Below are 27697 nucleotides of genomic sequence, written 5' to 3' on the forward strand. Positions count from 1 at the left end.
CAAACTCAGCTTCGAGAAGCATTGAATGACTCGTGGGACAATTTTTGTTAAACTGAAATTCAAACGCTATACAATTCACTCCCAAACAGTATATTTGAAATTATAAAGGCCAATGGGAAGACCCTTCCTTATTAAAGTCACTATTTTTTCATTCATTATAATGCTGTCCTTCTACTTTTTTTACAAAGTTTCAAAAAAGAGAAACTATTTTTGTTGCCATTAATATTTTATGTTTGAACATTATAATTCTGATGTTAAAATTGTATTTTTGAAATATTTGTTATATGTTTCTAATAAAATTTTTTAGTAAAAATAAAATATTTTTCGGTTATTGTTACAAAATAAAGTGTCCTTCTACTTTTTTTACGCAGTGTATTTATATACTTTGCTATAATAGTATAATTCAACAATTCAATATTATTTTAGTAGCTTTTGACATTGAATGCCATAAGAAAGTTAAATTATCTAAACAATGTAAAAAAAAACTAGTATCAATGGATTAATACCTGGAAACAATTTATAAAATAAAATCTGTAGATAAAAATTAGATTAAAAGAAATCAAAATTTCTAAACTTGTAAATATATAAAAACCTTTCACATCTCCTTTATAAATCGTCTAACATACAGTTAAAACTTGAAAAGGCATTTATCTTACTTCCTTAAACCATAGTTGAAAAATGTACCAAGATTCATATACTATTTAGGAAACAGATATTTTAGTTAAGTCTGCTATTTAATTGAAATTTTTTTTCTTTACTGGAACGGAACTCGTAATTTTGAGCCCCGGTTAAATAACATGAAGAGCACTTTATCTCCAAATTTCGGCACCATCACAGCGAGAGGACTTTTGACCCACGACGTGAAATTTAACCCTTTACACTCGGATGATGCCTCTCACTCACCATTCATGACGATGCATCATTTTGACGTTTTATTTATTTATTTTTCAGTTTTGATAGTTAAAAATACCTACGTAATGATAAAAAGCAGTAGATTCATTTTTTCAGAGAAATTCAACTTAGAACAATGGTATGTATTTATTTTTTGGTGCATAAACAAGTCTATGTATTAAGTGAATAATTATGCATCGAATTACTTTTCTTAATGCAAAGGGTTAATATATGTAACACATCCGTATGCACGACGGATCTTTAGTTATTCGGATTTTTCTTTAGGGAAATAGAATCAAAAACTTATTACCTTAAGTGCTGACCTTAGGTTTGAAAAATCAGATTTTTATATCAATTTACAGCATTTCTAAACATAAATTAAAATTAAGACACCCAAAGACATTAATATTCAATGAAAAATAGGCGGAATTAAAAACTTATCTGAGTTGAGATAGCTTCATAAAAACGATTATATATATTTTCGAAATAAAACATTTTAACTATTTAGACAGTAAAGGAAACTGAATTGTGAAGAGGCTAAAAGTAAAATGACTGAATGATTGGAAATTTTATTCAACATTTTTTGGACTTCACAGTAGACTCTAATTTATCCAGCACAGAGAGCTGCCGGAGTTACGAATGTTCTTTAAAAAACTCATTTTAATAGTAAAATTTTAATTATCCCATTTTCATAGCAATAGGTTTGACAGTACAGGTCAAACCTATTGCTATTTATACCGATTATTTAAAACTTCCGAGTCCTTGTAGTAAAAATATGTCACAATTATTATTTAATTATTGTGTTTTACATTATAAATTTACTTACAGTACCAACTATATTACTTTATATTTGTGATATCACGATTTTTTTAATATTGTTTGATGGTGTTTCCGTTTAAATTTTAATATGTGAATTCTGCATGTGTTTTACACTCCTTCAGCTTTAAAAAAGTGAAGTTTTAGATTTTTTTGATAAGTATCAAAATTATTAAATGAGTTTTGTAAAAGAACTTTGAATGATATCCAATAACGTATATGTTCTTTACAAAACTCCACATAGTAATAAATATTTTATTATTTTAATAAACATGATTAGAAATAATTATGGTAGAGATGATACTAGAAAGGAAGGGATTTTCTTTTTCTTTTTAAAATTATATTAATACGATAACAACTTTCAACAACCTCATATAATCATAAATATCATTTTATTAACATTTTAAAGCGGTGAGAAGGATCTCCACAAAACGTTCTCACATACTCTCTAATAAAGAAGTTATACCAGAGAACGCCTTGCATGGTACTGACGTAAAATCGTTATGAAATATTATTCTACGTCATTTAGCTTTGGCGCGCATTTAGCATTTTTTACTGAATCTATCATATCAACTTTGGCGATTAATCTTGACATGCAGTTAATAACATCTGAAAATTGAATTTGTGATTTTGATGCGGTTTTCTCTACCGATTGAAGTTAAAATTTGTAGTTACAAAATCCCATATCAAATTTGATATATTTGATTCTTGCGTTTCTTCTGGAAATACAGACCGAAAGACGGTCAACCCCTTATTAGATTTGGGTAAAAATTTGACGAGTGTCTGCCGTATAGATGTTAAATCTGTGTACCAAATCTTACCAACCTAGCTCTCTGCGCTTTATAGTTAAATTACATTTGAATAGTAGGACTGAACTACTTCCCCTGAACGAATTTTGAGCAAAATCCGTTCAGGGGGAAAATTTAAAACTACAAATTTGGTGTAAAGATCGCATACTAAATTTCATCCTTCTAGCTCAAAACGTTTTCGTGTTATCTTTGTCACAGACAGACAGACAGAAATTTTCCAAAAATGTGTTTTTCGAACTCAGGAAGGACTAAAACGTGGAGATTCGTCAAAATCTCGAGCCCGAATTTTTTGACGATTACTATATTTTCTCCATACTACGTATACGACACAGTAAGAATGATAAAATACCAGTATAAACAACTTAATATCAGTTACTATTAATATCTTGGCTGAAGAATTTTGATGAATGATCGTAAGAATTTTGTTGAATGAATAGTTTTTTGACCTCTCGTGATCCAATTGGTCAAATTATCAATAAATGCCATGTTTACCAACCAGGAAGCATAAACAACTCTTTACTTCCGCTAAAATATCTTATTATCTGATAATGTTTAATGAATTCGACCATATTTCATCACCCCATCAGATATACTCTCAGTTTATATTTATTTTGTATATTCCAGAATCTTATGATGACTTCACCATCTATACTCCTTTGCGTGCCAGAGCCTGATAAAAAAAATCAGCGAAGCCTTACCGATTTGATAATTCCCTTTCTCCAAATCGGCCAGACGACCCAAACAGCGTCGGCCATTACTGGCACGTTCCGCCACTTAGTTCGTTTAACAAAAGACATACAGATGCTATCTCCCTGTTATTGTGATGCAGAAATGGCCGGATAAAAGATTACATCCGCTGTTGCATCGAAATAGCTGCGGATGGAAAATGTTTTGGAGTCCAAGGTCGCGTGTGAGAGCCAAGTCCTCTGTGCCAAATGTGTAATTGGCGACAGGTACGTCAGAGTGCTGGTCTGTTTTAGAGATTTCTGTTTCAATGTCATGCATGGTTAGCTGATGTAATGGGAAGTGGAAATTCCAAAGACACTTTTTTTCAATAGCTGTCAAACCATGAAAAGTTTAAGCTTAATTGTGCACACAAGCTCACACTAGGTAAAAATGTAAGAATTTCAATTGTCTGTGATCAAGGCTTTTACTAAAAAAAAGTCTAATGAAGGTTATATGTTTTTCTTCTATATCTCAAGACAATTGTAAAATCCGGGGTAATAACCACAATGAAATCTCCGATAAAAAGTGTTCAATATTCTTAAGGTATCTTGCACACACACACACACACAAACTGTCTCTCCCAGGAGTGTTCGTATTTACCATTTACGATATTTAATTATCCGAAAGAAGAAGAAGAGGAAGAAGAAAAAAATACCATCGGAGATAGTCTTCCCAAAACTTTCTCGCCTCTAATAAAGGTCCCTCCGTACAAAATTGTGGTCCCCGGGTAAGGCTTCAAATGAATTGGTGAACAATTAAGAACTGCCTTGAGTCTAGCATTTTTATTTGATCCTTTTTTTCGACTGAATGAAGCAAAAATTTGACACCGAACCACAGTTTACGCGGTTACATACCGAATTTTATCGATTTTAAATTATTGCGTTTAATGTTAACATTACTGAATTTAATACATGTGAAATTAAATGCCGACAAACGGTCAACTCTTTAGCGTATTTGGTTCAAAATTTGATTAGAATCTAAATTTCAGATGTCAGACCTATGCATCAAATTTTATGAATTAAGCTCTTTACATTTATTAATAATCGATTTCACTTGCATTCAAACAGTCAAGCAGATTTTCTCAGAATAGATTTCGTTTAAAATTTAATAGAAATCAACAAATTTAATCTGAACTCCAAGTAGATAGATAGAAGAAAACAGACAGACGAATAAGAAAGCAAGTTAATTAAGGCATGTTAAAATGCAGGATCGCGCAAATCTAGTTGTGTATTTATTCATATCGGACACAACTGTAATTCACTAAACGTAATACCTAGAACATCATTTACTTTAGCAAATATTTTACTTTATAAGTCGGGATTTCCCAAAAAATGTGTTTATACAATGAATTTCATTTTATAAATCTTTCAGAAATTGATGCGAAATGCCCTTGAAATCGTCAATGATACCCTTAGAAACAATGGGACACGAGGAATAAGAGGGATTCACGCCATTTGCAGAGCATTGACCTCCACTTGGAACAAGCAATCCAAACAAGTAACAATAAAATAATATTCATAAAAACAATGGATTTTTTCGGAATTTGCCGGCACCAGCAAATGAATAAAAGTGGTACATATTTAGACAGCTGACAAAACAAAGTGGATAAACATTCCCGTCCAACCAGGAAATACTGGTGGAGAAATTTTCTTTATACTCTGCCTGGAAAAACAACCAACTTTCATATTTCTTTGATGGTGTAAAATGTCAAATATGATATCCATTTTATGTATTACGTATTGTTATAATTTTAAAAAATGATTGTAGATATTAAAATTAAACTATTCATACTTGATTTGAGTTACAGGAAAGGAAAAAAGTATAAATATCTGTCATCTCGTGCTTCTATATTTTTCGATTTAAAAAAAAAAGAGAGAACTTTAGCGAAATAATACTAAAAAATTAATCTCAGTTGCTTTATTTCTTAGGGTTAGAAAACATAAATTTAAGTGGAATTACAAAATAATACAAAAGAGAAAATATTAAGGCTGCAAGCAATATAAACAAGAAACATAATTTTTACATCTTAAAATAAATTCGTAAATGGTTTTAGATTATAGTCTAACATCTGAACACATTTTTGGATTATATTCTATCATCTGAACACATTTTTTGATTATATTATATCATCTGAACACATTTTTAGATTATATTATATCATCTGAATTCATTTTTAGAATATATTCTATCATCTGAATGCACAAAAATATGACAGAAAGTGTACACATTTTTCTATCTTATTTGTATATGATAAAAAATAACTCACGAAGATTCAAAATATTATAAAGCAATGCTTTCATAGATATATACATATTTTCCTTGATCTGAAAATAAGCGCTTTAATTTAAGCAAATATTAAGATTTAAAAATGTAGTAAACAAAGGAAATACATCTAACATTAACTCTTTCAGTTATAATGAATGATTACTAAAAATTCTTCCAAATGAAAACAATACAAATTGCATACAAGGCATAATATGGGGAAAATATTAAACTGTATTTTAAAATATTTGATGCCTTGATTGTAAATCCTTCCAGTAAAATTACTAACTTTGTTTAATCTTCCTTCTAACTTTTGTTTTTCTCTTTTAAAGAAAAAAATGTTATGGCATTGTCAAGATGCTAATTTAGTAGACAATTTGCTGAAATGTTAATTTGATATGTTGTATACTTTTCGGAATACCTTTTCTGGGAATATTACCCTACTGAGTTATGTAAAGAAACTGTCGAGATATCCATTATCATGTTTTATTCACGGATCTCGAAAAGTAAATAAAGTTGAACCAGCATTGTTAATGTATATCTTGCCATTTTTACAGTGAAGACTATATTATGAGAATGTAACATAATGAATGTATCTCAGAAAACTGTTGTTTATTTTAAAGTAGGGCTTCTCAAATTATGGCTTGCGAAATTTTCTCAGTTCTTGCTTTCTTTAGATTTATTTAGCATTTTGATAACCCAAGTTCTGAATTAACCAGAATAATTTCGAATGTAACTGTCTGCTCCGGATTTTCATTAAATGGTACACATTAAAAATATTAGCTAGACTTAATTGTAAAAAGTTATAATAAAAAGTTGAATTTAAAATCCTGATTTTGATGCAATATAAACGCTCGAAAATGCTGGGATAGTTTTCATTTAAATTTTTTTTTCTGCATGAAAAAACATTCCTGATTTGAATTAATTTTATGTACTATACTGTTTTCTTTATCTCACATTAAAAACCCCCGGGGAGCACCTCGAAATGAGGATGAAATGCTTCCGGCATGGTGGTTGGATCTCGCCACCCTGGAGGGCACAATAGGTAGGGGATCTGACTCCTCTCATCGATGACGGGACGTACTTCCTTCGGGAGGGTTGTACCGTGGCCGGTGACGGCCCTTAGGACTCATCAACAGTTCTCGCCAATGTTTCTGTTGCGACGGTCCGGTCATTCAGTTTTTATGGTTTAAATCCGTGTGCCTTCGTGGCGGGTCGGAGAGTTAATGGTTGACTTATCTCACAATAAATATTTATTATAAGATATTAAATAAATTCAGCTTATTTTTTTAAAATTTAAACTCTAGGAAATTATTAATTTTTCGTCCTCATTTGTCAACTAAATACGATGAATCCATCTAATAAAAAAAATAGTGATTGTAAAACATATTATTTATGCTCCTTTAACACTTCATTTGAACTCACAACTTCAGAGAATTTCGAAATATTTAATCCCTTTATTGCTTCTAAATTTTTATTTCATTGATTTCTGTTTTTTATTATTATTATTATTGCTCAAAATCCCTTACAAGTTTTTTTAGATACCTCATGGGATTGCTCGCCCAGGTTTTAGAGTGACTCAAACAGAAATTCAGAAAATCTAATCATTTTAGTAATACTTATGCAATTGTGTTTTTTTACTTACTTTGGTAGTATGATATGGAGTTCTTTGGATTCCCCTTTTTACCACTTAAAGGCGAAAAAACACCTCTTCCGATGTCCGATATCACCTGAAAAATAATGAAAACATCATTAATAATGTCACTAACTATTCTAAATGATAATCTCTCAACAAAAAGCATAAAAGTATTCAGTAATATTTATTAAATTATATAGAAAAAATTAATGCATTTGAAAACATCATTAATAATGTTTCTATTTATTCTAAATGATAATCTCTCAACAAAAGCCTAAAAGTATTCAGTAATATTTATTAAATTATATAGAAAAAATTAATGCATTTTCACATCTATAATATAATGAAATGTTATACAGCAGAGTTATATTCTGAATTTTCGTTTAAAGCACATCAAGAATTAAATTTTGAGTCACTAATAATTCAGTGAACATTATAGGAAACGCTTATACGGTGTAACATAACGGCCATTTAAACAGAGTGCAGAATTAAATATTAATAATCAGTATTCTCTTGTTTCTGTTTCAAACAAATATTGGCACTAGTGTTTGATTAAGAAATAATTAAGAAATAGGAAATAAATATTTCAGAATTTATAAAAATGAAAATATATTAACCACACATTGAATAAATTTAATTATAAAAAAAAGTTGGCAAGGAATTTTCTTTTCGAACTTATTTTACACAAATATGATTCACCTTTATAAGATTATTGTGGATGAATCAGAATGGAAAAAATACAGTAGAATTCCAATAATCCATATTAATTGGCACCAGACTCAATTTAGATATCAAATATTAGATAATTGATGAAATGACTTATTTCTTGGAAAAGAGTTTAAATTTGCTTTTAATATATTATTTTAATGACTACAAAAAACAATATTGTTTAAAGGTGCAATATACTTCCAAGTATCCGGCCTAATGTGGCGGAAGGGCTGGCCGGATAACAAAAAAGCCGGATAGACCGGAGTTCTATGAATTCATTTCTTTGCCCACAAATCCATAAGACAAAGATTTTGTACTAAAACTCACTCTTTTAATACGTATTTTCTCACTTCTTATTGAGTACAAAGCCCTCCATTTACCTCAAGTCATGCAGAATGTGAACGCGGTCCATTGAATCATGGAAGCAGTTACCAGCAATGTGTTGAGTTAAAATAGAAGTCTCTGTACTGGCAGTTTATATATGTTTATATACTAATATACTATACTCATGTTTCAAGAATTTATAACAGAAAAAGTAAGTTAAAGATATAAATTGTTTATATTTTAACATAAATTCTGTAATGTTTACTTAATTACGATAAAAGAAAACTACGGCGGATAGTCGCGAACCGGATACTCGGAAGTGTACTGTAGTTATAAACTATATTAAAATATCTTTACTTGACTTTATCAAAACATTTAAACAAGTCAAAAACAATTGTTTCCGGATCTTTTAATCAGAAAGATTTTGTTTACAGATTTTTAACAAAGCAATCCGGATATTTGACTTGGAACCGTAATTTTACACAATAAATTATCATTCTTCTTCACTTTTTTCTTTTTCTTTGTTTATTTATTGAAAAATTTTAACAATGGGACTGATTTACAATTTCTGAATCATTATTATTTTCTATTTCTTACATTTTTGGTGTTTGAATAATTCAAAATCCAGAGTTCTTCATTGAAACTAATGAATAGTTTCAACTAATTTATTGTTTCTGAATTATTTATTTTTCTGTTCCTTTTATTCTATACTTTCTTTCCAATTAGAGCCCTGGTTTTTAATTATTTCATAAAATTCAAATTTACGAAAAATATCCATTTAGGCAGAACATCAGTTTATCATTGTCATTAAAAATGATATGAATTCATTATACATGAGGTGAATCATTCATCATAAATGATATGAATTCATTATACATGAGGTGAATCATTCATCATAAATGATATGAATTCATTATACATGAGGTGAATCATTCATCATAAATGATATGAATTCATTATACATGAGGTGAATCATTCATCATAAATGATATGAATTCATTATACATGAGGTGAATCATTCACATAAATGATATGAATTCATTATACATGAGGTGAATCATTCATCATAAATGATATGAATTCATCATCATAATTGCATTATGTGCAAGTATACAAAAAAAGTTGCATTGTATGTACTTTGCCTTATGTATACAAACTTAAGGTATTTACAAAGAAAACTGAATGTACGTATGCATACAATTTAGTTAACTGATTGAATTTGAAATCAAAAATAGTTGTTTCAAATAATCCCGCTGACGCTCACATGCATAGAAATATATAAAATCTATATAAATATGTCAGTATTTTGAAAATTTTTTGAAAAACATTTTGTTACAAAAGTTCTCAGAAACAATCTATTTCCAAGGAAAATTGAACACCCGAGTGTATACAATATAGTAAACGGATTAAATTTGAAATCAAAATTGTTTTTTTTAAACTATTTATGTCCACGCTCACATAAAAAGAAATATATAAAATCTATAAAAATAAATCAGCATTTTGAAAGTTATTTAAAAAAACATCTTGTCACAAAAGTTCTCAGAAAGAATCCGATTGCCTTATTTTATCTTTTATCTTCTAGCGAAACTAAGTTTTAGCGGCAACCACTTTATCAGAGCAGAAACCACACCTCGAAAGGTCAGAGAAAATCCTTTACCAATCAATTACAGCCTGCCGAGTTCTTGGGGCTGACAGCAGAAGTTTCACAGCTCCGAACTTCATTTGGGGGATCTCTGCGAATGCGTTCGACAAATCGAATAAACCAACTGAACAACGGCAAAATTTTTTAAGTGCAATGGTTGTAAGAGCTGACAAAAGAATTTGTTTTGCATTTTTATAAAGATTACTTATTTACATCAAAATGAGGCATAAATGAATGAAGAAACAACACTTTTAATAAGTGTTGATTGTTTTAAAATGTTTGTACACATTTTCAACTTCAGAAAAAGTCCAGTTTATTGAAAATTAGATTTATGATAAAAGTTTGCTATAATTTTTAATTCAAATCTTTTTTTTTACCTCCATTTATCCTCTTAATATAATAAGTAAAACATTAATTATCCATTGCATAAGTAGAATAATCCGTTGCATAAGTAGAATTATCGATTGCAAAAGTAGAATTATCGATTGCAAAAGTAGAATTATCGATCGCAAAAGTAGAATTATCGATTGCAAAAGTAGAATATTCCGTTGAATTATCGATTGCATAAGTAGAAGGTATAAAATTCTATTGTTCAAGATCGAGATAAAGAAAAATTCGTATTTGTGCAACAGGTAACTATTGATATTCTTGACAAAAAAAATCCTTCATAGTGAACGAGTTCAATTAATTATTATATCGCTGAAAATTTAAACTAAATACCATTATCAGAATAAATGGTAATATTTCACCTTCCACTTGAGGCCATTACTATTTTCTCTTCAATCCCAAACAGCTTAATATTTTTAAAATCCGATTTAAATCATCCTTTTTACTACTGTATGTAATTTCTTTATAAAAAAACTATAGATCAAAACAAAATTATAAAAGCATAAGAAATTTAAAGGAATATTATAATTAAAGTAAGTCACAATGAGTATCTTAAAAAAAAATCCAAAATATTCAATCAAAATTAAAAATATACGAAAAAGTGTTTAGAATTCCAGTTTATTGAATATTTTGCCCTCTTTAGTTATAATTTTCATAATATTGATTAATTTTATTTTTTTTATTATACTAAACAAAAGCGTGCCTTAAAACATTTCGTTTTGTATTTTTTAATGATTAATCTAGCTTTTAAACTTTACGATAATTCGAAGCACGCATCACAGAGTTAAATTATTTGGATATAATACAACTGGTGAAGGTAAAAATCGAATAAAACCAGCTGAGCAACGCACCGGTAAAATAGAAAAACCTACCTCTTTCAAATGGTGTGCTTCTTGCACAATTGCTTCTTTCAAATGCTGTGATTCATCGAAAACCGTTTCTTTCATATGTTTGGCTCCTTGGATAACCGTTTCCATCTTACACGAATTTCAAAATGCCGTTGATAAAAAATAAAAATAGGAAGAAAAAAAAAGTCGAAATTTCCGATTGAGAAAATTTGTCACTATCACGATGGGATTTTCTTATATAACCTTCAGAATAGTCCAATAAGCTTTCGGCGGCTGCATGCTATTCAGTATTCTGCTGTTTGCCATAAATTTTCCGAAGTCTAGTCAAGCAAAAGAGATAAGCAAGTCTATAAATCACGAAAACAAATAACAACGAAGGTTTGAGCTTCTGGCGGAGAATTGTTCTTTCCAAACAATAAGATTTCTTTCATTAACAGGAAATATTTCCGTTGAGAGTTCCCAAATCTAAAAACAGGCGGATGCCCTGCGAGATTGCTTTGTCATGAACTTTGGTGCAAAGACAAGCATAGAACCGTCAGTTTTCGTCAATCATAAAAACGAAATTTAGGGAATCGATTTTTAAATTATTGGTATTTGACAGTCAATTTATTATATCGTATCACTTTCCAAAAGTTTCTGAAAAAATCCACTTTGAACCAGATTCGGACTCTTTAAACTTCGGTATGAGATCTTATTGCACAAATGAATGACATTTAGTGGATAAAAGCTTTGTGTGCGTGAATATGAGAAGCAATAAAATGTTATTTATTACTACACATGATACTGATATATGATGAAAACAGGACATAAAATTGAGTTTCTGATGAATGGAATTTACTAGTTACAGGATTTTGAATGGCATGATTTACATTCATCAACTATAAACTGTCACGTCTTTTAATAATTGTACATCAAAGATATTTATAAACAGATTCCTGAATGGAAATTTAGACTTCATGAATGAACTAAATTCCTAGAATACAATTTAATATAAAAAATACGAAGAATCTATGAACACTTCAAATCTTCTAAGGATAATTTAATAAAAATGTATGCACATTTTCCAAATAAAACATATAATTTAGTCAAATAACGGTGAAAGAAACTAATGATTACAAAAAGTTTAATAATTAACAAAGCATAGAATAGTAACTACCTGATAATTAAAGATAATGAACTATAAAGAGAAAGTTCAATGGAAGGTAATCCCATCATAATTGTAGAAAATTTAATGAAAGATGTAAAAAAAAAATAATTTGAATTATAATTGATTTGATAGCATAGAATTATAATTGATTGTTAAGAAAATCTAAAAAAAAAAATGGCAAAAGAAAATATCCTTTTACCCATTTTTAAGGACCTAAGAATTTATGCTATTTATATTCGATATAAATAACACAAATCTCTCTCTCTCATTCTCAATGCTGATAAAATATAAATGAGAATCAACACATGATTAGCAGATAATGTGAAAGAAAAGGTTGATTTCCCATTATTTTGCATTTTTCTGCAAAACAATTTGTATATGAATACTAAACAATGTTATTTATACAAAACATTGAAATTTCTATTTAGCCATGCAAGAAACAATAGCGAATGCACTTTTGTTCTATGTGCACTATGAGCCAAGAAAAATCTCTATTTGAATAATGAATTGTTTTTCCCTGTACGCCACACTCACTGAATTACTATATTTTTTAAATTATCATCATTCACCGATGGTGTAATTCAAAACAAAATAAAAATCTCAACAAAATATAACTTTTTAGTGGATTCTTATATAAATCAAATTGACAGCATAATCCAAAAGGTATCAATGAATTAGCCAGCAATGTAAATCACTGAAGATTAATCTTCGCCGTACAGTTGAGAAAATTTCAAGATTTCCTTTTAAAATGGGGATTTTAACATAGAAACCAAAGTGTTGTTTGACTTTAAGTAAATGGAAAACATAATTTGTTATTCTCTTGTACTTTATTGGATTTATTCATTCTTTCTTTTAGCAATAAATTTGGTTGTTAGGCATATCATGACGCAGTGGGATAAGGCAGTAATATTTCTTTCAAGACGATTGGGTGGACTCAATAGATTAACGGTCTGCTGGCAATGGAATTTTAGCATAACATACTTAAACACAAATGTAAATTTACGAGTTCTGTTTTAGTATAGTTGAAAGGAAAAAGCATATCTTAAAGAATATTGGTATATTAGATATATGAATAGCTGAATCTTTGTGTTTGCTTTTCTAATGATATAGTATTTGAAATTCTATGGTAATCTCGGTGAAAGTAAAAAAGGCAACTTCAAAATATAAAATGCCATCTTTAAATATTATAAACGATTCATCGATATATGATTAAAAATAAATTGCGGTTAAACTCAAAATGTATTTATTAAATTATATGAAAATTAAATATTTCTGCTAAGTAGAAATATGCAACATATACAAGATATTTCTTTCTAGAACAGATTTTATGTAATTACACAAAGCAGGTATTAAACTGACTAATTGGGAATACAATACAAAATGATATAAACTGCTTTTGCTCTCTAATCTTGGGAAACACAGAATTTTTGTTTCGAATTTAAGCACCTACGTTATATTATTTCTTCCCCTTTTTTTTAAGGTGTGTTTCTCAAAGACTGAGAAGAGACTGCAATAAATTTCAAATTTTTAAAGAATACCTGATAACAAGGGTTGAGTAGGAAAAGGGAAGGATCATACTTTAGGCAACAAGATTGTGCTTAGCCTGATTAATATCCCATTTAAAAAAGTACATAAAGGCTCTACCGGGTTTAGTTTAGTTTAGTTATATTAACGTCCCATTGTAAAGCAACACTAGGGCTATTTTGGGACGGACCTCGAAATTTTGAACCACGGTCAGATGACGAGGACGACACCTGAGCTGGCACCCCCCTCTCCACACCACACCACACCAGGGGAAGGACGTTTGGCATGACGGATTTAACGTGCAACAGACCCCCTTACACGACAGTTCTTCGGTGGAATCGGGTCTCGAACCTGAAACCCTACGGCTCACAAGCCGAGACCTTACCACCAGGCTACCGCGGTCTAAGGCTATATCGGGACAAAACATGGAATCTTGTGAATCATGGCCAAATGACTTCCATAGTACAGAAATGGATGAACGACTGACCCTCGATCTGTTTTCAAATGTACCAGGCTCTTATTCCTTCGTGAAATAAGGTTTCGAATTCGCGACTTTCTATCCAGAAGCTGAGATTCGGAACTGAGGCCAATGTACCAACAACAGGAAACACTTCGAAGTTAAAATATCAGTGCATTTCAGGGTTTTTAAGGATAACTGTGAAAAGGAGGATCAGGGAGAGAGTAAATATGATACTCCGGGTGCCGTTTTACTTCGTTAAATGGTGACAGAAAAAAAAATCTAGACTAGAATCCATTAAACAAAAATAATATCTTTCATCTGTTGTATTATAATTAGTTCACAGCAATCCTTTCTCGAAATCCTTCCAGAGATAATTTAAAATAATCAAACAAAACACAGATATGAACATTTCCACCCTTTTTTTTTCTAGCTACCATTATTCATCTACCAGATAGCCTGGGGGTTGAACTCAACCCCTTTCCATCTTTGAAAAGAAGGATGACTATTGAGAGATGGATGATGGTATGACTCGGCGTGTCACCCGAAGTGTTAAAGGACACAAAGGACGATGAGAGGACATCTCTTAAAAAAGAGAAAACTCATCGTTTATGACTTCATTATGCAGAGAGCTTCCTCTCCAAATCGGAAGATAATAGGGGGGGTGCGGACTGGGGTAGAAATCGATTTCGGACTGCACCCGGGGGGCTTTTGAACTCACGCCATGAAGCCCAGTGGAGGGTTTTTATTGGAATGATAAATTTGATTACGTGTGGTGTTTTGTTGTCGATCAGTTTTATGCTTCGTGAGTAATGGTTCCAGGAAAGGTTCGGAATTCCATCTGTCCGATGTTTGGTAGCTTTATTTATTTTTGTTGGCAAAAACGAAATAATTCAAAAATAAACTGTAATTTGCAAGAATTCGTAAATACAGTTCTGTCTTCGAGACATGCACAGCATTATTCATTTCTGTTCTTGAATTTAATTGTATTAAAAAACTAAAATGATACGAAGTGGGAAAGGAAATAATGAATGAATAAAAGGAGACAGAGGTTTCATTTAGCCGAATTTTTTATTCACTACTTAGATACAATTCTGTCTTCGAGACATGCTAATACAGTTCTGTCTTCGAGACATGCACAGCATTATTCATTTCTGTTCTTGAATTTAAATGTATTAAAAAATTAAACTGATACGAAGTGGAAAAGGAAATAATGAACGAATAAAAGGAGACAGAGGTTTCATTCAGCCGAATTTTTTATTCACTACTTAGATACAATTCTGTCTTCGAGACATGCTAATACAGTTCTGTCTTCGAGACATTCACAGCATTATTCATTTCTGTTCTTGAATTTAAATGTATTAAAAAATTAAACTGATACGAAGTGGAAAAGGAAATAATGAACGAATAAAAGGAGACAGAGGTTTCATTCAGCCGAATTTTTTATTCACTACTTAGATACAATTCTGTCTTCGAGACATGCTAATACAGTTCTGTCTTCGAGACATGCACAGCATTATTCATTTCTGTTCTTGAATTTAATTGTATTAAAAAACTAAACTGATACGAAGTGGAAAAGGAAATAATGAATGAATAAAAGGAGACAGAGGTTTCATTTAGCCGAATTTTTGACTCACTACTTAGATGCAATGTTTGCAAATATGTCCATATATTTTTTAATGAATGGTTGCTTGCAATAATATATATAATATTATAATGTAATCTCGATGTGTTGTAATGGTAAGATATATACACAATGGACAGCGGAAATAATAATATACGCAGCTGGAGGTTCAATGTGTGTACGCAAAATGGAAGAAGATGCGTCTTTTCACCTTTTCATTTTGGATACTTTTTTTTATATATATATAAGCATCTTTTAACTTTGAAAATAGGATTCAATTTTATAAAGAAAAATTCTACATGTCATTAAAGATGTGACGATCTAATGATGTATCATCTCAGTGCGGAATCCAGACAGAAAGGGAGATAATTAGCATTTACGATTCTAGAAAGTTTTAAAAAAAACGACGTGAAATCGAAAATTTATTGTTTCGATTATTCCGTATGATTATTCTAAAGTGACAGGAATGAAAAACTCGAATCTGGCATAATTTAATTTTAACTTAAAGTGCTTATTAAAGTGCTTAGCGATTTATTATATGCATGGCAAGCCTGTATCTGATTTGAAAACTACTCATTCTATATTATGTCCTGCCTTATATTTTTATTTTGTCATGAAATACTGTTGCAAAATGATTATATTTCATATTAATAAATTTTAATATCCTCATTTTGTTAATTTTCTTTGTTTGACAAATCAAAAAAATCTTCATAAGATTATTAAAAAACTATTTTTTAGCATTAGTATTATCTGGCAAGTTTTCTGTTTGTTTTAACTAAACGCGACAAAGTAAGCCTTCAGAATTCGTGCGTTCATTGGCACATTTAAATTTAAATAACAGCTGCAACAAATTTATATATAAGTTGAAAACGTTTGAACTTTCAAATGGACAGGTTGTGGATATTTAATTTCATAGTCTTTCGCCAAACAGATGGAAGTTCTTCTATTACAAAGGACACATATTACATGCCTCATATCAAATTACCATTTAATCACTGTCATCGGATCAGAAACTAGATACCAACTCTTATGGGGAAATCTTCCTAAACGGTTTGAGTGATCTGCATCGCAGATGCATTGGTCTAGCTTTTCCCATTACAGATTTTAAAAAAAAAAAAAAGTTTTAAAGTTTTAAGTGCGTGTTTCATAGTTTCTCCTTTATTTCTCGTAAATTTTTATACGTACCTTTCTGCCATTGCTGATTTAGTAATGTCATTTTATTTTTTAATATGCAGGATATAGGAATAGTAAATAATTTCAGTAGTGTGACGTATGAGACGGAAACAATCAGTAGGGCCAATTTAGTCATTGGTCATAGCAATCAAAGGAGTCAGTTTACGTGACGTTCATAATCACATGGAAAAGGACATTTGGCGCGTCATCAACATCTAAACACTCTCATCTAGTTATATAATGCTGAGCGATATGTTAATCTGTATTAAAGTATCGGCTTTCGGTATGGGCGGTACATTCGACACTCAATTTAACTAAAAATTCGGCATATATATGTTTTATTATATATTAAATACATAATCAGGATTAGGATGTCCTTTCAAAGGTGTAGCGTGGGAGTTTGAATTCGTGACGTAATAATCAGGAAGTACATATATCTCGGAAGCTAGTCCTAGGGGCACCATTGGGACAAAATACTAAAGCGTTGTTGTTCCTTTTTAAGAGAAATATCATGAGGGATAGTAATAATGCTGTATCCCGAGTGACACTCATTTTCACTTCACCACTGTTTTATACAGGGAAGCTGGCCCAAGTATCGTTCACATCATCTGACCGCAGCTCAGATCAAGAGGTTCTCGTTTTGCTTTAAAATAGGAGTACTCCTAGCCTTATTGAGCTATGAGATCACATTCTTTCCCTTCAATAGAATGCTTAATCAATGCTCTATTAAATGAATACGAATAAGTCCTTTAATAGAATTTTCGATTTAGAAAGTTGCAATTAAATAAAAGAAATTAAGAACTAGAAACAAAAACGAGAACATATTTAAATATCTCTATTCATGTCAAGTATTCTTCATATATTGATAGAAATGATGATAAACACTTCAAATGAGATATTTCATTAAATAGTTAAAGAAAATAGTATCTGAAAGAGTTCATGAATTAATTTTGAATAGAAAGTATTCTCAAGTATTCACTCGAGTGATAAAGACAAATTCGTCAAATTTTATTTCCTATTGGTTTAATAAGAATCCTTCACATTTAATGACATTTAATTCAATATAAAAGCCCCCATTCATGTTTAAGTTTCCCTTTACTTATGTATTCATTTTTCTTGAAAATAGACAGAAGTTTTACATTGAATCGCTTAGTAATAAATCAGAACCAATAGAAAACGGGATTCACGAATGAAAGGTATAATAGTAATTCCTTCATTCAGTATGTAGCACAAATAATTTATATACTGAATGAAATGAATACTGACATCTCTATCCAAACAAGTTGAAATTATTGAAAATAATTTTGAATTAATATTGAAAAACTGAATTATTAGCCACAAAATACTTTTTATGATTTGGTTTGGAGCAAAAATTTTTCTTTACTTAATTCTAATTTGATAGTTAGAATTTTTATCATTAAATGTTAATTAATAATTTAAGTTCCGATTTAATTTTTAATTTATTTTACAAATATTTCAAACACTGATTGCTTAGCTGCTATTGAAAAATGGAATGCCATATATCGTGGGATTCTAAGGGGTAAAACTACAGTCATTTTGATATGAATTAATCAAAACCATGAAACAAATTAATGACCAAATAACACAGATCATGTATAGAATAGTAATTTAATTTTTAAATATATTGGCTATTGTAAAAAAGAGGAAAGAGCATGACGTTTTGATATGAATTAATCAAAACAATGGGATGGAATTCATGACAAATTGCACAATTCATGTATAAAGCGGTAATTTAATTTTGAAATCATTGAATATCATAAGAAAGAGAAAAGGGTTGGATGTCAAAAACAGCAATATGAAGTTATTATTCGTAGTTTTGATTAATATTTAACATTCACGATATCATTCCATTATACAAGAGAAAAAGAAAGACATCCATTGCATTCAACTTCTTCTATTTTTAAGGAACCTGGATTTATCAAAGAAAATTAAAAGAGACTTCTTTCTTTAGCACAATTCAAAAATTATTTTTTAAAAATATTTATTTTTCCATTAAAATAGCAAAAAAAGTTTTACTGCTTATATATGGAAACTTGCAACTCAATCGGGAATCTATGAACATTTTCAATATGCAAAAGGATGATTAGGATCAAGAAGAGTTCTGAATACATAAAGATTTCTGTAAAAAAAAGTCAACGATGAGAAAAAAATAAACTGACATCTCTATCTAAACAAGTTGCAATAAAATATTCATTTTCTCCAAATAATCACACACCACTCTTTCACGGCTCACTTAATCAACTCTTCAATTGAGATCTTTACCTTTTTTCCCCTTATTTTGCTACATTTACGATGAAAAAAAAGCAAACATCATGAAAGTGTTTCAGTAGCATCCGCCATCTGAGGAAAAAATGGAAGACCAGAAGAAACACTCATCGTGACATCGTGCTCCAGTAAGTCTGATTATGCATGCCATCGATAAGAAAAAGAATGCCTCATTAAGCAGAATGGAGAGATGTTCGATAAAAAAAGGTAATAAAGGTAATTTCACTTGAAGAAAAGTGAAGACAGCCGGCGGCGAAAACTTCGAGTGGACCGAGTGTGACAAAATAAATTCATTAAATTGATTGTTTTGATGACAGTATAAAAATCGTTTGGAATTTTATGAAAGGTATTTACAGTAAAAATACATTAATTCTTTAACTAATCAGACAGTTCTGTGAGATAAATTTCTGTCACTTCTATTTGTATGTTACGTGCTTGAATAACATTAATAATAATTGAGAATTATAGAATTCCTAAGTATTGTCCGCCAATGGCATGCAAGGCGTAGATAACTCGGGCAACATCTTTATTAGAGAGTATGCGAGAAAGTTTTGTGGAGACTACTCCTGCTGGTTTGATCTACTAATTTCTGTGTATGACAAAGTTCAGGATCCATTCCGCTTTATCTCAGAAATTTTATTAAAACTACATTTTTGATATAGTGAACTCATATTAAATTTCATCGCGACTTTTTGCCGTTCTTAAGATAGAGTATACAGTAACAAAAGAGCCTTTTTCGCAAGTCATTGACCTCTAAATATCTTTTTATCACTACTGCACTTTCTCTTACGCCATAGACGGGAAATTAAAATAGCAACATAGCATCTGTCACTTTAGAAAGCTCCCTCAACCATCTGTATCAAGTTAAGGTCACAGTTACATGTAGGGCTGGAAAAAAAATTATTCTGTGTATCATTTCAACGCTTGTTGTAAAAGCTAATTTCAATTCTCTAGTCATCCTCCATTATCAGATAGATGCATAATAACCTCGAATATGTCATTGATTTCAAAGTTTTAATCGTTTTGTGAGTTTTTTCCTCTGATCAATATGGATACGACCCCTTAGCATCAACGAACGGTTCGTATATGAAGATGCGCACGCACTCGGGTGAAATTTAATTCAATAGCAGAGGGTTGTCGGCTGATCTGCGAAGCGCGAAGTAATTATTCATCTTATGACATCGGGAGTGAGTTGAGAATTATATTTTGAATGGGCCTCCCCTTTCGTAAACGGACCGTTTTTTTTTCCTGCCCTTTCAGCCCCCGCAGAAATTGATCGGATCATGTCTGTCTGCTCCGAAACTAAGCTGCCCCTCGGTAATAGCGACGATGGAAAGTAAGCGGGACATTTTAATTTCGATCTTTTTAAATCTTATTCAAAGATAAATGAATTATTCAGGGTATGCAAACGACATCTGAGTCATGATACGCATTTGTAGACACTAGATTTTATTTTTCGACTTGTAAACAGTCGATACTGTCGCTGAAAACTATTAAGCCTAATTATTCATCCGACAGTTTATTGTTACAGGAAGTGAATCTAAAGTTAAGAATATGGGAATACCATATATGGTGCGACTAATGGTCTTCGCAGGCTTGAATGCTGCACATATGGAGAGTCTGTACAGTCTTTAAGAAAATAAATTATTAAAAGAAAAAGACAAATTCACAAAAAGTCAATAAAAAATACTTCATAAGCCTACACCAAAGTCAACATTTATCCATTGGTCACAGAAAAAAATAATTTTATTTAATTATTTGTTCCTATAAAATATGTTATACCATTTTACATTACCCAAAACCCATAATTCATTTATTCAAACTATAATTGATCATAAAAGACCTGATCAACTATCCGACTAAAACCCATAATTCATTTATTCAAACTATAATTGATCATAAAAGACCTGATTAACTATCCGACTAGGTTCGAACGGGATTTTTTTTTAAAAAATTGTGTTTTTGATGTTTTATAATTAATATAAGGATAAAATGATGAATAAAAGTGAAATTAATTAATTATATATGTATCTTTTGAAGAAAAAGCCTACTTTGACGTAAATTTTAGATTTATTAGCAAAAATTAGGATTGTTTTAGAAAGAAAATTATAACAACTTTTCATTTTTTGTAACATATCTTAGAGTGTAAATAACTACTATTTAAGAATTATATTCAAAAATAAAATCTTTGTATGTAATATATGAAATTAGCTATGAAATCTTGGAATTGTTTTCAACAATATTTACATTAAACAATCATAAATCCACTCCTAGAGCATTCGCCTTCAAATCCACAGTTCACTACGTACTGCATGACCTAACGAGCATTAATTATAAATTTGACTAAGATATCTTGGTTATTTTTTTGAGATACAAAGATATTCGTACAGTGCAATTATGACAAAAACTCGTTCTTCAGAAAATGCATTTAAGTTTTTAAATGCTTATAAATAAACATCACTTATATGTCAACAGTTTGCTGTAACTTGGTTTCTAATTGACATAGAGACAAAATAAAGATATCACTGGAAACAGAAACGTACCTATTTTTTTATAACAGCATAAAATAAAAATGTGATTTTCACCCAAATTCCTGTTTTCAACCCAGTCGGATACCTTAAATCATTTATTTCTATAAAATATGCTATACCATTCTCCTACGTACTATTACAAATGTACATCACATTTCATTAATCGGGCGCAAACATATACTTCCTCTGGGTAAAGAGAGAGGACGTGTTCCAATCTCTAGCTTTCGGTTACTCATCTCCCAAAAGGAGTATGGGTCCAATGACTACGGAGGATGATGGCCATTGCCAGCATTCTTAATGACAAGAATGGAGAATAAGATCCCCCAAGGAATCGGTTATTGTCAGCCTTGCCCCTGTAATGATGTTTCAGTCAATAGAAGCCCCACCCTCAAGTAACATGCTTAAGATAGTCTGCAATAAAGTTCTTCGGTGTTCAAAGATTCCTAAGTAGATCTTTTGTTGATTCTGTCTTTCTTTTAGTGGTAATTTTCTGTCATGCTTAATATTTAGCAATAATAAATTGGAATTCTTTTGGATGATGGAAAATAGGGGATTTGATAAATAGGGATAAGAATGACTTCTGTTGGAATGAATGGATATAGATGGGGACTTGGTAATAATTTACGAACACAACTTATTGGGAATGAAATCAAAAATATAAATTTTAATAATCAGATGTATGATATAAAAAGACAACTAAAGACGAAAAATTTTTCTTAATACCAAAGCGATTTTCAAAATTTGTTTTGTTAAGGTTAAAAACAATTAGCTTTCAAAAAGTTCGAATGTTAAGGGACTATGGATTTTGAAATAAGCAAAAATTGACGAAAGCATGACATTTTATTTTTATCGTTCCATTACCAAATATATGTTTATATTCAATTAAAATAGTACCATAAAATGTATTGTTAAAAAAAATGAATATTTGAGGGTCTAGAGAAAAAAAAAGTACATTTTAATGACTTTTCTCAAAATGATATTGTAATTAGATTTAAATATCTTTGAAATGTTCCAGGTGTCTTAATTTTTGGGGAAAAGAAATAAAATTGATAATAAAGATTTCGGTTAAACCTTTAAAAATTTTTTATTTTTTTGTTTATTTTAGTTTAGGAAAAAAGTAAGATTCTTATGAAAATTCAGTAAATGCGCGTAAAAATATTTCTAAAAAATTAGCATTTAATTTGAATTGCAAAATTATTCACAGTTTTGTTCTAAATAGATTTATATTGGGTAATAAGATAAAAAAAATAGAAAAAAATTAAAAATTAAGTCGTTTGAAATATTCTGAAATTTAAAAAAAGATATATATTTCTTATTTTTTAAAAAAATATTTCATTTTAAAAGTTTTTTTTAAAAGTTGACGTATTTATATTTTAATATATATCCATAAAATTTCCTAAAACTAAGTGAATAATTCGCAAAAATGCCTAATAGAGTCCAAAAAACCCTTAAAGACTGATGTCCTGTTCTATTTTTAAAATAATAAATTTCAATAGAATCCTTTATTTTAAAGAAATCTTATTTCCTATATTTAAAAAAATCGAGAAATTTAGCATTAAATATAAAATATCTATTATTATTATGTCGCATTTTTTTTATAAAAAATAATTTTGCTAAAATTATTGTAAATGTAGTTTTTGCAGAGGCTTTGGAAAACTCAAAAGGGAAACAATTACTTTGGAATAACTGATTAATCAATGGAATATTAATTCCAAGAACCCATTTTATCGCATATTAATAGTATAGGATCCTAAATTTGCAGATAGACAGTACTAGATGTTATGATAATAATTCATATATGATTGAGGCGTAGTTCGGAATATTTATCATTCATATAGCTTTATGCATTCATATAGCAATGAAGACGTAAATTAGCACACGCACGCACAAATAAATAAATAAACAAAAAAAAAAAACCCACATTTTAGTCGTACTTTTATCAAACCCATGTCTCCTGTAAGTGCAATTATATTACCATAAAGAATCCCCAAAAAGCACATTTTAGTCGTAATTTTATCAAACCCATGTCTCCTGTAAGTGCAATTATATTACCATCAAGAATCCCCAAAAAGCACATTTTAGTCGTACTTTTATCAAACCCATGTCTCCTGTAAGTGCAATTATATTACCATAAAGAATCCCCAAAAAGCACATTTTAGTCGTAATTTTATCAAACCCATGTCTCCTGTAAGTGCAATTATATTACCATCAAGAATCCCCAAAAAACACATTTTAGTCGTACTTTTATCAAACCCATGTCTCCTGTAAGTGCAATTATATTACCATAAAGAATCCCCAAAAAGCACATTTTAGTCGTAATTTTATCAAACCCATGTCTCCTGTAAGTGCAATTATATTACCATCAAGAATCCCCAAAAAGTGAAATAAAAAGCGACGTGGATTTTATGTTGTTTGATCAGCATCAGCATATGGTATGAACTGACTTACCGATTGGATACTTTGAGAACAACGAAAAACAGAAACTTTGAACCTTATGTTCCGCTGTCCTTTTATTCATGTGTATTTTCGTGTTTGGTTTCACAATTATGCATAACAAGCTACTTTCCATGCAAGAAATTTGTACCCACTCCGTATATTGTTCTTCAACGCCAACAGACTTATCTAAATCCTTTTAGAGTAATAATAAAAATAATAAAACCACATTGAAAGAAGTCGAAGGCATACTGCTTACTTTCATGTTTGATTTTACAACTTTACATAATAAGCCACTTTTTCACCCAAGAAATTTGTGTCTACTCCGTATATTATTTTTTTAACGCCAAGACACTTACATAAATCATTTTAGAATAATAATAAACACAATAAAAATAATAAAAACCTAAGTATATTTAAGTTAGTTGATAATTATGCTTGCTAATCGAGACCAAAAGGCGTGTTAACAAAACTTAACACATCACGATATTTCGCCACTACCACTAAATTATTCGTCAGAAGTTGAACAGAAGTAATTGAATGGATTTCCACAAAAACTATGTGAAATTCTTTACTACAGATTCATAAATGTTTCCACAAGGAAGATTGCGTCTATATGTTAATGGAAAGTATTTAATGACTTCCGTAGATAACATTTTCTCCATTGATTAAATCGCAAGCACGGAACCTTAATGGGAAAGCAGAATCTGTCAGAACATTCGAAGCACAGCATCCCCAATTTTCCTAAATTATTCTGCGCCAAGCATCAAATCCCGGGAGTTCTTTTCTATAATAGTCCTCCCCAGTCTCTTTTTACTCCCCAGACCAGTACTAAAGGCATAGAACAATTTGTCATTTTTTTCCCATCCACCCTCCTGTAGCTCTCTGGTCTCTCTGTTGAGTCTCGAATTCCATTAGTGTGCCGTTACGGCTACCCTGTAACGGGGTCTTCGTCGGTCACGAACCAGCTATTTTCAGACAAAATGCATTATTGAATAGATTTCGACTTGGAAATGTCTTTTAAAGTATAACCATCAAGTTTGTGCGGTACTTCAACCAGTTTCTTTTATTAACTGTCTACAAGTATTAGTGGAAGAGCAAAAAAGTTTGATGCGAAACAGAATACCAAAAAGACATTTTTTTTTTTTTTTTTTTTTTTTTTTTTGCAATGGTAAAAAGGTTTCGAAGGAAAAATATTTTGACTTCGATACTGAAATGTTGAAAGGATTTTATTCTAATAAAATTGTTTGACTCCCACAAACTTTGTTATATATTGTCAGATTAAAAACTAGATTTGCCTTTATTAAATAAAAAATAAAACATGCAGCCTGATTTGTATAAATAAAAAAAAGGAATTGATTGTATAAATAAAAAATTTATTGATTGATTTGTATAAATAAAAAATTGATTGATTCATTTGTATAAATAAAAAAAAGGAAATGTTTTAGAAAAAAAAATATGTTTCCTTAATGTATTATTTGAATTTATATAACATAAAATTTGGAATGTATGATTTTAAAAAACTCATTCAATAATGATTTCACATTAATAATAAGTGTTATGTTTTTTTTATTCATGGTTTATTTACAAACTAAATTATTGTATTAAACAACCAAATCCAAACAACCAAAACAACCAAAATTTGTTTCTTTTTTGCTAAGCATTTTTATTTTACTGGATTTGCTTCATGTTTGTAATTAAGATGGCATTTTGCAATCGCTTTTTTCACTCATGTCTTGGTGTGCTAGGGGATAAAATTCATGCGCTTTTGTATACTTTTGATGACAATACATTTTTTAAAATTTATTCAAACCTTATTTAACAATTATTCATTAATTAAATTAAATTCAGTTCTAATTATATACTTATGACATCGCCTAGAACCAAAGTTGAGAATAGATATTAATATTAAAGAATAGAAAATAAATAAAATGCTTTAAAAAATTCTTTAATTTTTTTTCTCTATCTTCCATTATATTATTATTTTTTAATATTACAATTATAGTGGAAATTGTAGTTTAATATAAAATAATAATAAATATAACATGTAATAATATTGAATAATATATAATAAGTATAAATATTTATAACAAAATATAATATATAAAATAAAATATATTATGCATACAATAATATAATATATATAAAGCGAATCAAGTATTAATTGACCAGAAAATTGTGCATTATGAGGTATAGACTATGATAATAAACTAAAAACAAGTAAGTATTAAATGAATTATTTCTGAGCGTTTAAGTTTTATGTCACTTACACCTTATGACAGATTAAGCAATTTAGCTAAGAAGTGGTATTTGACCCTTTCTAGGGCAGTGGGAAGTAAGCTTCCCACCAAATTTATCAATCTTTGTATAAAATTATGTAGGTTGCATAAGTTCTGACAATTTTTTTTAGTAAGTCAGAAACTTAGATGCTTTAAATCTTTATCTCAGATAAAATGATGTGTCTTCATTAGTTACTTAATTATTAATTAACCAAATTAATTAATTAATCAAATTAAATTTATCTAATAAGCTAAATAAATCCCTTTTCTTATTCTCATTTCAAGCCTAAAAATAATTTAACATAATATGACTAGAAAAAAATGGCCCTTTAAAGGGTTAAATATATTATTATATAATTCAAATTGCATTTGCCTTTCATTTCAATAAATTATATAATAATTTATTGCTGTACTACAATTGCAAATATCCCCATTTAACAACAAGAGAAATGACATCACAAACAAAGTCATAAAGTATTTAATAGCAATTTTTAAAGTTGTAGAGCACTAAAACAAATAACGAAAGAAATTTCCCAGCTAAGTCATGAATTTCACACACCATGAGAATCTCTTGAACTTTGCAAAGGAGCAAATTAATAACAAAATACAGCGGTAGAAAAAGTGAAGGAAGTCCAGTATCGGCTTTAAATGTTTAAGAAATCTTATTAAAAATATTTAAATGCAATCAAAGAGTAATAGAACGAAATATACACAATTCAAAATGCAAATTATTATACCTTAAAAATGTATCGACTTTAAAGAAGGAGATAAACACGATAAATGAATTAAAGTGCCTCTGTCGATAATCAATTGTTTTAAATGATTAGATGACATGCTTGATAAGAAAAGGATTTAAATGTTTGTACAAAATTCTTTTACTTTAATTTAAATCTTTTTTAAAAGCAAGTCCCTCCCCCTCCCCTTCTTTCTTCAGCAAAATCTGTTCCTAATGTGGGAAACTGAGTGACATCTAAACGTTTAAAGATAAATGTTTGTCATCCAAATTTACATTTTTTTTTCCAATCTGGATGAAATTTGGTGAACATGCGTTTTCACACAAGGGATCACCGTCAGTTTTCAAAGTTCAAAAGTTCACAGAAAATTAAGGAAGTGTTTGGTTTTCTTCAGCTATATCTTCGAAAAAAATACCATTTCATAAAAATAATTTTTATATTAAGAAAACTGCTTTTTTAT

The 27697-nt window shown here is 29.8% G+C and overlaps 1 protein-coding gene across 1 annotated transcript in view; it reads right to left on the bottom strand.

The window, feature by feature from the left end:
* The window catches only part of LOC129966330 (SAM and SH3 domain-containing protein 1-like), a 41919-nt gene extending 30741 nt beyond the window's left edge, over positions 1-11178 (bottom strand). The window contains exons 1-2 of the mRNA XM_056080750.1: positions 11074-11178; positions 7150-7234 (exon numbers count right to left, since the gene is read on the bottom strand). Of these exons, the coding sequence (XP_055936725.1) occupies positions 7150-7234; positions 11074-11178 (190 nt within the window). The remainder of the gene's footprint in view (positions 1-7149; positions 7235-11073) is intronic.
* Between the last annotated feature and the right edge of the window lie 16519 nt (positions 11179-27697).

The sequence above is a fragment of the Argiope bruennichi genome, chromosome 4, assembly GCF_947563725.1.
Source record: "Argiope bruennichi chromosome 4, qqArgBrue1.1, whole genome shotgun sequence".
In the NCBI taxonomy this organism is placed as follows: domain Eukaryota; kingdom Metazoa; phylum Arthropoda; class Arachnida; order Araneae; family Araneidae; genus Argiope; species Argiope bruennichi.